Source organism: Megalobrama amblycephala, linkage group LG16, assembly GCF_018812025.1.
Source record: "Megalobrama amblycephala isolate DHTTF-2021 linkage group LG16, ASM1881202v1, whole genome shotgun sequence".
NCBI classification, from domain to species: Eukaryota; Metazoa; Chordata; class Actinopteri; order Cypriniformes; family Xenocyprididae; genus Megalobrama; species Megalobrama amblycephala.
In genome coordinates this window covers 20,915,327-20,927,242 of record NC_063059.1, presented here as the reverse complement: position 1 = coordinate 20,927,242, position 11,916 = coordinate 20,915,327, and the positions used below count along the sequence as shown (strand labels likewise).

At 36.7% G+C, this 11,916-nt stretch overlaps 1 protein-coding gene across 3 annotated transcripts in view; it reads right to left on the bottom strand.

Annotated features, from left to right (window-relative positions):
- Window positions 1–353: 353 nt before the first annotated feature.
- rsrc1 (arginine/serine-rich coiled-coil 1) overlaps window positions 354–11,916 on the bottom strand; it is a 173,216-nt gene continuing 161,653 nt past the window's right edge. For all 3 annotated transcript variants that reach the window (XM_048162010.1, XM_048162011.1, XM_048162009.1), the window contains 3 exons: window positions 8,750–8,856; window positions 6,655–6,765; window positions 354–2,337 (listed from right to left, as the gene is read on the bottom strand). In XM_048162010.1, the coding sequence (XP_048017967.1) occupies window positions 2,245–2,337; window positions 6,655–6,765; window positions 8,750–8,856 (311 nt within the window). In that variant the 3' untranslated portion in view covers window positions 354–2,244. The remainder of the gene's footprint in view (window positions 2,338–6,654; window positions 6,766–8,749; window positions 8,857–11,916) is intronic.

Below are 11,916 nucleotides of genomic sequence, written 5' to 3'. Positions count from 1 at the left end.
AAGAATTTTGATGTCCTTTGTGATGCTTCTGATCATTTTGTTGACTTTATTTGATTCAAATAGGTGTGTTCGGCTGGAAGCGGCACTGCGCAGACTGGTGTATGACATGAAAGTACCGCGATAGTGATTAGAGAGCAGACGGCTACTTTCATGTCGCGGTACTTTCATGTCATACACTGATTTGTCAGTGCAGCGTCCCTTCCACTAGGACTGGGTGTGGTGAAGCAGGGTGGGGTCAAGCAGAGAGAGGCCGGTGGGGAGACTGAAAATAAGCGACACCTGCAAGACACAACGGTCTCAAATCCCACGAAGGAGCTCCGGAAGGAAAAAAAAAAGAAGAAGAGACGACAATGGAAGGTGAGAAAGTACCAGGGACATTTTATTTTGTTGTTTTATTACATGTTTTGTTTTGGTGATTATATGTTTGTTGGTTCCCACATACTTCTTCCCTTAACTATGATCCTTTCTACACTGGTGCTGCAGTCAAATAGCCCTTGCTGCTGTGGGGGCTTGTGGTTCTAAGGAGGCTGGGCAGCACGAAGTCGCGCCAGTGGCTGCCCGGGGAGGTGCTGCTGAAGCGATTAATCATGCAGGATGGAGAATCTCGCTTAACAACAGAGCACAAACTATGAAATTCAATTGATAATTATTACTTTTAGATATAATCACATCTTTAAAATAGCTTGTCAATGTCAATTTTATGTATGTATATATATATATATATATATATATATATATATATATATATATATATATATATATATATATATATATATATATATATATATATATATATATATATATATATATATATATATATATATATATATATATATATATATATATATATATATACACACACACACACACATACATATATATACATACAATTAAGTCCTCAACCCAAAGTCCGGGGGACATCAGGGGACTTATATTGACCCTCATCTGACCATATTTACTACAACCAGCAAAGATTAATTACACAAATAAGGCTTTAACTTATGTGTGCGAGTAGCTGGACGGAACTAGTACCATGAATATGCAAAACAGAATTGCTTTAGACTTCTAATTAGCAGAAAGAGAATGTCTGTGTATATGTTTAGAGATAAATGTTGTAGTTTTATTCCAAATCACACCTCTTCTGATGGTGAGTTCACAAAGGAACTGCCTAAATTAAGGGTTTGCATAATGAAGCATCCGACACAAGCCACCAAGGGATCTCCTTGAATACTCCTTGAGTATTTTTAGTTGGATTGCCCCATGGATACTGTCAGGTTTAAGTTCTGTTTTGGTTTAGTTTTATGTGTTCCCAGTTCCTGTGTTTATTTCCTGTCTTCCTTAGTTGACCTAGTTATCATAGCAACCTATTGTGTCCATCTGCCTCTTGTTAATTCACTCATTTAGTCTGTGTATATATACTCCCTCTTCAGTTCAATTCCTTGTCCGTTCTTATGTCTATTAGAATGTCTCTTTTAAGTGGTTGTTCTGTTCCTTCATCTTCAACTTCAACTCTCTCCTGAGTGTTTGCTAATTTGAGTTATTGTTATTCTAAGTTTTACTGCTACAACTAGATCCTGCTCAAACTCATTCTTGCTGTCTTTTCTTGGGTCTCTGACATGTATGAAGATTCATTAGTATATCTCACTTCACCTCTCTCAACCTGTAAACTCAAGTCAGTTACAAAAGCCTGGTCATGAATTACAACTCATGCAAAGAAAACAATGCCTGCTGCCCATAGCTGTAAAAACTGCAAACGCTCAGGCAACTTGGTGCAGAAACTGTACAGCGAATTCTCAAAAGGTCTTCATGTAGCCATTCTTTACTACAACAGAGTTCACATAAGTGGCTGCACTTTCAACAGGCCAAATTTTAAACTGTTTAATTACCACAACACAAGTTCTATCCAAGAATTACAACAAGATCATAAAAAAACTAGCACATAGTATATTATTGTCATACATTCATGTTGATTTAAAAAAAAAAAAAAAAAAAAAAAAAACCTAGAGGACAAAGTATGTGTAAACCCCCCATAAAACTACTATCATTATCAGGTAATATATAGTAAAACAAAAAACCCAGCAAAGATTCAGAATAAGCACATCCTGAAATGTAATTTTGGAAGATATTTCACATAGAAACCAGCAGATGGTGCACTTGCTCCTTTATGAGATATGTTGGAATCACAAAGGCTAAAACTAAGCTCACATCCGCATTGGTTTGGAGGTCTCAAGAAGCTGGGTGTCGTCAGGATACCGGACTCCCCATGAGTCTCTCCTGACGCAGAGAAATCAGTCTGTTCAACCACAACCTCTCTGCCTCCTCTTTATCCATGAATAGCTGCAAGAGAGTGAGAGAGCCAGTTCAGTTCAATTCATTTAGACTATTAAATTACAATGAACTTCCAAAGAGCTTTACAACTCTGTCCATCATACAGTATCACTACAGGAACAGCCAAAACGCTAATGTGCCAAATTCTGAATCATCCACTAAGGTGAGAGAATAAAAACTTTTTTTCTCAGACTTTTCCCTCAGAATTGAAGAACGGAAATTTATTTTTAATATATTGTCGTTTTTTCCTTAATATTCAGATTCTGATGTGAATACTGGAAATACTTCTCTGTTGTTTTTAGTGAAACATTGAAAAAACAAAAACTGAGGATTCACATTCTGCTGTGATCACAGGGATTGTATCAAGACCGGTGTCTTCATTAGGCAGAACAACAGAAAATATAGATATGTGTCAATGCTGCTATGACTAGTTGGGAAGATGAATATAATTGAAGTGATGATTGAAGTATATTGAGGATCTCCTTTTTTATGAACTGAAAATAAATAGAGAAATGCATAATTAATAGGATATTATTATAGTAAACACTGCGAAGTACAAGCGTATGATCCGGAAGCCCTCATCTTACTGAGACGGGATAATCTGTGTCCACAGTTTGTAATCCGAGACCGTCTACTACTGTCTGCATGCACGTGATTTAAATCTCTCTTGTTGTTTACTCCCCTCAGAAGCGAGAAAATGTCTGGATTTGGCCAAGGTCTACTGATGTTATAGATCTGCAATGTAAGTAACCCTTTTGAAACAAATCTTTCCTATTGGTTTCTAATGGATTCCAAGTCTGCTCTCTAATTGTCTCAGTTGGCTTAATATAGGACAATCACAGCTGTGATTAGATTTGGAGAAAGTGTAAATGGTATTGCATCATAAACACATCAGACAGGGTAATACACGCGGTTGATTCGGATGTCAGCATAAAGGGAGAATTTGAGTGATTCCCACATTAGTTGTGCTTATGAGTTCCTTAAGTTTGGAAGTTCCGGATTCTTCTCCAACACTCATCACTCATTTCCTTCATCCAAAAAACACGAGAGGCATGAAATCAAATCTATGCTTTGGAAAGACTGATCACTTCCATCCCGCCGCACGCGGATGTGCGTGCGCATTATAAGCGTGTCATTTACATCGGGTTAGGGTCCGCCCGTAGCATTCGTTGCGGGGTCTGTTTGACTGGGAAACACGTGCACGTGTAGCGTTAATAGACTGAGGGTGTATGTCGCCTGGTTCCCTGCACGTTATCTTTTGTAGGCGATTCTGCGACACGACAACGAGCCTCCTCTGACTCTTAACGCACCTAGCGAAGCGCAGCTAACGAGTTTGAAATTACAGTAGATACAGTAAGTGGTGGTGGCTAAATGATTGAATCATTACTGGTGATCAGGGCTCTCTCGCCTTGGGCATATTGCTGCAATAGATCAGCCTGTCGAGCTCATCTGCATCAGTCACACATAACCCAGTTTGCCGAGTGAGAGAGATGGAGCGCGCTTTCATAGGAAATTCTGTCTGCGAATATTACTGAGGGTGCATAAGAAGGGCCCTGTGTGGGTTGTCAAGAAGTGGAGCTTCTGAAATAGGCAATTTCCACAGGGTGGGGGGAAATATGTCTTGGGAGAAGAGAAATATTGATTGGAGGCCTTCTGGGAAGCTTATTGTAACTTTGGATGTAAGGCCTACGACACAAATGTCTTACTTGATGTCAATTTTGCATAATTTTTTTTTTTCTTTTTGAAAGAATTTTCAATTTTAACAAACACATTCTGTTTTTTAACAAACAACAACAACAAAAATGTACTATGGTTAATATGGTTAAAGGATTAGTTTACTTCTGAATTAAAATTTCCTTGTAATTTACTCTTATGTCAGTCAAGATGTTTATGTCTTTCTTTCTTCAGTCGAAAAGAAAGTAATGTTTTTGAGGAAAACATTTCAGGATTTTTCTCCATATAGTGGACTTCACTGGGGTACAACGGGTTGAAGGTCCAAATGTCAGTTTCAGTGCAGCTTCAAAGGGCTCTACACGATCCCAGATGAGGAATAAGGCTCTTATCTTTTTATCTTTGATCTGTCATTTAAAAATAAATAAATAAATAATAATATATATATATATATATATATATATATATATATATATATACACACACACACAACCATTCAAAAGTTTGGAAACATTACTATTGTTTTTGAAAGAAGTCTCTTATGCTCATCAAGCCTGCATTTATTTGATCATAAAAACAGAAAAAAACATTAATATCGTGAAATATTATTACAATTTAAAATAATGGTTTTCTATTTTAATATACTTTAAAATATAATTTTTTTCTGTAATGCAAAGCTGAATTTTCATCAGCCATTACTCCAGTCTTTTGTGTCACATGATCCTTCAGAAATCATTCTAATATGCTGATTTGATACACAGTTATTATCAAAGTTGGAAACAGTGATACAGTGATAATATTTTTTGGAAACTGTGATACTTTTTCCAGGATTCACTGATGAATAAATAGTCAAAAAGAACAGCATCTATTCAAAATAGAAATATTTTCTAACAATATAAATCTCCACTATCACTTGTATCAATTTAACACATCCTTGCTGAAAAAAAAGTTTTAATTTCTTCCAAAAAAAAAAAAAGAAAAAGAAAAACATATGGACCCCAAACTTTTGAACAGTAGTGTATATTGTTACAAAAGATTTAATTTAAATAAATGCTGCTCTTTTTTTTCTCCTGAAAAAAGTATCATGTTATAAAAAAATATTAAGCAGCACAACATTTGTAATAAATCAGCATATCAGAATGATTTCTGAAGGATCATGTGACACTGAAGACTGGATTTAATGATGCTGAAAATTCAGCTTTGATCACAGATATAAATTATATTTTAAAGTATATTCTAATAGAAAATCATTATTTTGAATTGTAATAATATTTTACAATATTACTGTTTTTTCTGTATTTTTGATCAAATTAATTCAGGTTTGAAGAGTAGAAGAGACTTCTTTCGAAAACATTAAAGGTCCCGTTCTTCGTGATCCCATGTTTCAAACTTTAGTTAGTGTGTAATGTTGTTGTTAGAGTATAAATAAAATCTGTAAAATTTTAAAGCTCAAAGTTCAATGCCAAGCGAGATATTTTATTTAACAGAAGTCGCCTACATCGAATGGCCAGTTTGGACTACATCCCTGTACTTCCTTCTTTAATGACGTCACTAAAACAGTTTTTTGACTAACCTCCGCCCACAGGAATACACAAGAGTTGCGTTTGTAGAGTGTTTTTTTCGCCATGTCGTCGAAACGCTGTTATTTTCATCCCGCAGTCCAATCACCAGGTCTGATTCTGGCTCAAATTGATAGGGTAAAATTAAAGACATGTTTACAATAACACTGAGCGCGTGTATCTCCACGGTATGGTAAGAGGCGTGACTTTTCCGGGCAAGGAGCGCTAAACTGCTGTCGAATCACAACACAGGAACCACTGGCACAATCAGAACTCGTTACGTATTTCTGAAGGAGGGACTTCATAGAACAAGGAAGTCATCAGCCCGTTTTTATGACAGTGGAAACAGCGGTATACAGATAAGTAAATTATGTGAAAAATACTGTGTTTTTTTACACGCGAAACATGAACACATGCTATATTGCACACTATAAACACAATCAAAGCTTCAAAAAACCACGAAAAACGGGACCTTTAAAAATATTGTTTCCAAACTTTTGAATGGTAGTGTGTGTATATATATATATACTTTTTAACCATAAATGCTCATCTTGCACTGCTCTGTGATGCACCACACATTACGTAATCACGTTGGAAAGGTCACGCGTGATGTCGGCGGAAGTACCGTGGTAGGGTGAAAACAAAATCTTTTTTTGTAAAGACCGTTTGACTTAGTCTTTGCACGTTCGCTTTGTAGACACGGATCGGTACTTCCGCCTACGTCGCGTGTGACCTTTCCAACATGATTGCGTAATGTGTGGCACATCACGTGGCGAGCATTTGTGGTTAAAAAGTATATACATTTTTATTATTTTTAGAAAATGACCAATTGTTTCACTAGATAAGACCCTTATTCCTCGGCTGGGATCGTGTAGAGCCCTTTGAAGCTGCACTGAAACTCTAATTTGGAACTTCAACCGTCTGGAGGCCATTGAAGTCCACTATATGGAGAAAAATCCTGCAATATTTTCATTAAAAATCTTAATTTCTTTTCGACTGAAGAAAGAAAGACAGGGGGTGAGTAAATTATCAGGAAAATTGTATTTGAAAGTGAACTAATCCTTTAAGTAGGTACACACAAAAAACACACTCTTACGTTGGGGTGAGCCAGGGTGTCGCTGTCATTGTATGTGATGGAGGAGGGCAGAATGGTGACTTCCTCTTTTATCGTCTCTGCCTCTTTCTTGATCTCTGAAGCTTCAGTCACCTATGAATAAACATAGGTGTTCATTGTTGTCTTTTACAACAACCCTGAGAAATCACACAGAGCACTTATATTTTCCATCATTCCAAACATTCAAATAAACCCCCATTTTGAAAGTTAAAAAGAAATGAAAAGAGCTAAAAATGAAAATTCAGTTCCATTTTATATTAGTTGGCCATAACTAGTATGTACTTACATAAAAAATAAGAACAATGTACTTATTGGGTTTGTATTTTGTGGCAAAACACTTTTGCTGCTATTGAAGTGGGATACGGGTAAAGTTAGGGTTAGGTTTAAGGGTGGGTTAAGGTGTAAGGGAATGGTCAACAGTGTAATTAAACATTTAATTACAGATGTAATTACATGCAGGTATTTTTTAAATAAGTACAATGTAAAAACGTGTACACAATAAGTGCATTGTATCAAATGATTCATTTAAATGTAAGTACATAGTAGTTAAAGACACCTAATATAAAGCGGGACCGAAATTCTCTCACTTTATACGTATTTGTGGAGCACAAAAGAAGATATTTTGAGAAACTAAAACTGTTTGGTTACCAGCATTCTTCAAAATATCTTCTTTTGTGTTCCATCGGGAGAAAGAAAGTCATACAGGTTTGGAACGACATCAGGGTGAGTAAATGATGTCAACATTTTCATCTTTGGGTGAACTATCAGTTTGATTTAAACAGGCTTTATGCTGCTGTTTTTGGCATCTCCTAAAATAAGATTTTGAAAAGACTGCATCGTGATTTGGCAGCAACGAGGTTTTGATCACCCATTAGCCTTTGCTGATGTGTAAATGTGGGTGGTCATGTTAAAGATTTCAAATATAGTCATCTGTCTGACTTCAGTGAGCAGCAGATGTTAAGTGGTCTTTGCATCTTTTTTTCAGCTTTTAATAATGCTTAATTTTGTACTGAGAAGGAAGTGAGTTCAATGAGCTAAGTTAAATTTGATTGACCAATTTAAACTGGAGTTAGCGGGTACAGCTGAAAGGTTGAAGGTTTGCACCCCATAATGAGTCATTCTAGGACCAGAGTAAAGTTGAGCAAACACTTATCTGCAGGTTAGTCCAAGGGGATTGTCCTTGTAAAGACAGTGAGACGTTGAGTGCAATTCTATCCGTGAACAAATGATGGCAGTATAATCATAACTCTTGCAGAAGGCATTTGCTGTCTCTTGTCCTTTATAACATCTCTATCCAGCACGGGCCTACCAGATTCCTGTCTCTAATGTCAAGGCCATGGTCTGTTAAGTGAGAGTTGGCTGCAAAGTATAGCTGCTTTATCTGAGCTCAGAGCATCCAATTACATCTAATGGAAATTACTGAAAGAATCAAATGTGTGTTATTGTGTGGCTGTGTGTATTTGTGTTTGTCCAAAGAATGTCCTCCGTTTTATTTAGATTGAGCTTTTATTGCTCAATCTAAATAAAACGGAGGACATTCTTTTTATCTACAGAGCTCTTTGTGCATTCAGAAAAAACAAACAAACAAAAAAAAAAACATGTAGGTATAGTGATGTTAAGTGCTGCTCTAGCATCAGTTCAGCTATTCTCAGTGGAGCACTGAAGTCTGCACAGACAGACCTGAGATCAGCACGGGAGAGCCGCCCGGCCCTTCTGGGCTGTAATCTATCATACGGGCTCATTTCAACTGTCACCTTTTGTCTCAGACCACAGAGATCTGTGAGCATTTGTTAGTAATCTAATTTGAGTGGTAAATGTGAATGCTGGCGGGACCAGATTCAGAAAAGCTCTCTGTGGAGAGAGTGAACAAGGCCCGGTGCGGCCCACCAACGGGCAGATGCTTTTCAAGAGCCCGAGCTCAAGTGGACAGGTGCCACAGAGCAAACGGAATTTAATGGGAATCATTTCATCTGCAGACAAACAGTACATAACTCGGCGAAAGGAAATCAAATAAAAGAATATATAGATATGAGAAGGAAAGCAAAAAGAATAGAGAGGCAGAGAGCGAGAGATGTACCTTGGTGGCATCCCGAGATGATTTGAAAGCCTGAGGAACAAAGGAGTCACTCTCAATGGCCTCGATATCCTTTATCCTCCTCACCTGCTCCGCAAGAGATAATTCCTCTAGAAGAACAAAAAACAGAGCAGTGAGTGGACAGACGAGAGGTCAGCTGGGCAGGTCAATTGGTCACAAACCACAGGAATGGAAAAAACATCATACTGATGGATTGGTCTCAATGTTTATGTCCATGACACATAAAATAATGGGAATGCAGGTTGTGTCCTGATCCCATTCCCCTTCTCTCTCGCCCAGGTTCAGTATGTCAGTATACCACCAGACTCCAGCAAAAGAACAGCATACTATGTCTAAACAAGCAACACTCAAAATGGGGGGAAAAATAGAATACTTAAGAAAAGCAGATAGTGAGTGAAAGAAACAAGAAGGAAAGCTTGTCCAAAAAAACAAAAAAAAAAAAAACAAAAAAAAAAACACTGTTGGTTTGACAAAGCCTATGTTGTGTTATGTCGCCATAGCTCAAATTCCAAAATATAACAGAACATTAAACATTAACATCTTTATATAAAGCTTTTGCAAAAACTACCAAATAAAACTTAATTTCAACATTTATTCTCATTATACAGTCTGACACTAAAGGCTCCGGTATACTTCAAACGAACTTCTTTTTCGTTCTTCGTTTAGGGGTAAAACGAAGTTGCGTGACCAGCGATATACTGTAAACGAACATCTGACGCCGCCCACACTGCTGAGAGCGACGATTAGATGAATATGTAAATATGTGCCATGCACAACAAAAATGAGAAAACAGCAAGCATTTATTATAGAAAGCATAAGAAAAGCGTCTGATCATAACAGCATGGGAATGTTAGCACGAGCTCTGCAAATTAACACTCCAGTCACGTCACGTCTTCATATAGCGCTTTATTCAAAAGATTGCTTAAAATCAAGCAGCTTTACAGTATCAAACATGAAAAACAGTGTCAGTGCCATTTTTTTACAAGCACAACTTCATTTTGTACTATAAAGCGGCTATCCAGTGTGTTCATGTTTTCACCCGCGGAGCTCTTACCTCAACAAACTCTACAGATCAAATGAGTCAGAGACGTGGTCCACGCGAGTGAAGGCGGAGCCTCAGCGCACGCCTCCTATTACGTTATCGTCACTGACCAATGGTAGTACGAAGGTGTTTTGCAGCTGGAACTAACTTTTCCTGAAAGTTCGCTTTGGCAAGCCGTTTCGAACTTCCAAAAAGAACACAAAATGAACTTCGTTTTGGCCTGATTTTGTTCGAAATGACGTCACATCAGTTCTTTCTTCGATTTCGTTTGAAGTATACCGGGGCCTTAAGCATGCTGGGAACTAGAAATTCACTACACATTCAGTTTAATATAATCAGATTTTGTTCAACTTTTCCTATTAAAGGATTAGTTCACTTTCAAATAAAATTTTCTCTATTCTACTTATGGAAAAAATGGAACTGGCGGTGCGTTCGTTCCGTAAGTTGAATAGGGAAGGTGTAGGGGCATACAGCGTAAACTTTTTGAAGAATATGAAAGTGCGGTTTTGGCAGAAGCACTTGATCATTTGTTTATATAAAGCATATACATTTACATTTTTTTTTGAAAATGACTGATCGTTTCGATAGATAAGACCCTTATTCCTCATCTGGTATCATTTAAAGCCCTTTGAAGCTGCACTGAAACTGTAATTTTGACCTTCAACCGTCTGGAGGCCACTGAAGTTCACTATAAGGAGAATAATCCTGGAATGTTTTCATTAAAAACCTTAGACAGACCAGACAGACATGAACATCTTGGATGACATGGGGGTGAGTAAATTATCAGGAAAATTGTATTTGAAAGTGTTCTAATCCTTTAAGTACAATGAACTGTTAATATTTGAGAATTAATTTCAATGTTTGGTTTTACAGTGTAAACCCAAAATGGATGGATAAACGGAAATTATCACACATTACATGAAAAGAGATGAGTTAGAAAACATACTGAACAGACGTCAGAATAGACTGTGGATGTAACTTGAAATGTGATTCCGTATATAGAGATATTGTCAGAAATGTTGGTCTCAGAAGATGATGTAGATATGTTGATCTATAATAACTCGATTGCTCATGGCATCATAACATTGAAGCCACTGATTTCACTGAATAAAGATTACCCAACCTGCAAATGTCAAAGTGTTCATTCTGAATACAGATTTATGCTTTGTAAGCTATGCACACAGAACTTAATTCACCTTGTACAGTGATTCATTGTCTTCATAAAAATTAATAACATCTTGTCATTAAACCAGTGTCTTAATGCAGAAGGTTCAATGTTTTTTTTTTTTAACATTAATTTACCTAAAACATGAAATTAAAAAAAAAATGCTTTGTAAACTTAACCTAATCCAACAAAATGTTGAACAACATATTTCTATGTGAATTGACTAGTAAAAAGCCAACAAGTTGTGCTGTCCAGTCCGCTCTTTGATTCTTCTTCTTTCTTAAGTTCTCCAAGAGTCTGAAGTGGATGCTGGTCAATGAGAAGACATCAAAAAATTAAAAAGTAATGCTTCATAACTTATAAAAAAAAACAGCCATATGGGCATGAAGATGTGAAGCTTGTTTTTCCAAGCATGCATGTTGTCATTCCGAGCAAAATGATGCATGGTAAACAGACTCAAATCTTAATGAATTATAGTATCACAGGCTCTTATTATGGTATTTGATGTATACTGTATTCAAATCAAGTTCTCCTAATAATCATATTAAGAGATTCGTATGCCAATGATTAATACTCCCTGCATTACATACATACATAATATATATATATATATATGAGGTCGGACTGATACACAGCACACCTTGTCATGTCTGGTCAAGCTATCGGCGTCCTCTGGTGGTTGGATGTACTGATATGGACGCTTAAACTTGTAATTATAGTTTAGAAGTCCGTACTTAGAGATCAGTAGTTAAAATCTACTCAGTCCATATGCCCATTTCTCTCACTCTACTCATTCATTCAGGAACTAAAGACCTGCTGTGAATTTGTTTGGAACTATTTTCATAAATAGATAAAACTAGCTATATTGTGTCTCAAAAACTTAAGCAACTCCATATTAACTTCTTGTTTATTGACCCATTGTATTAAAGCAATATCAAACTT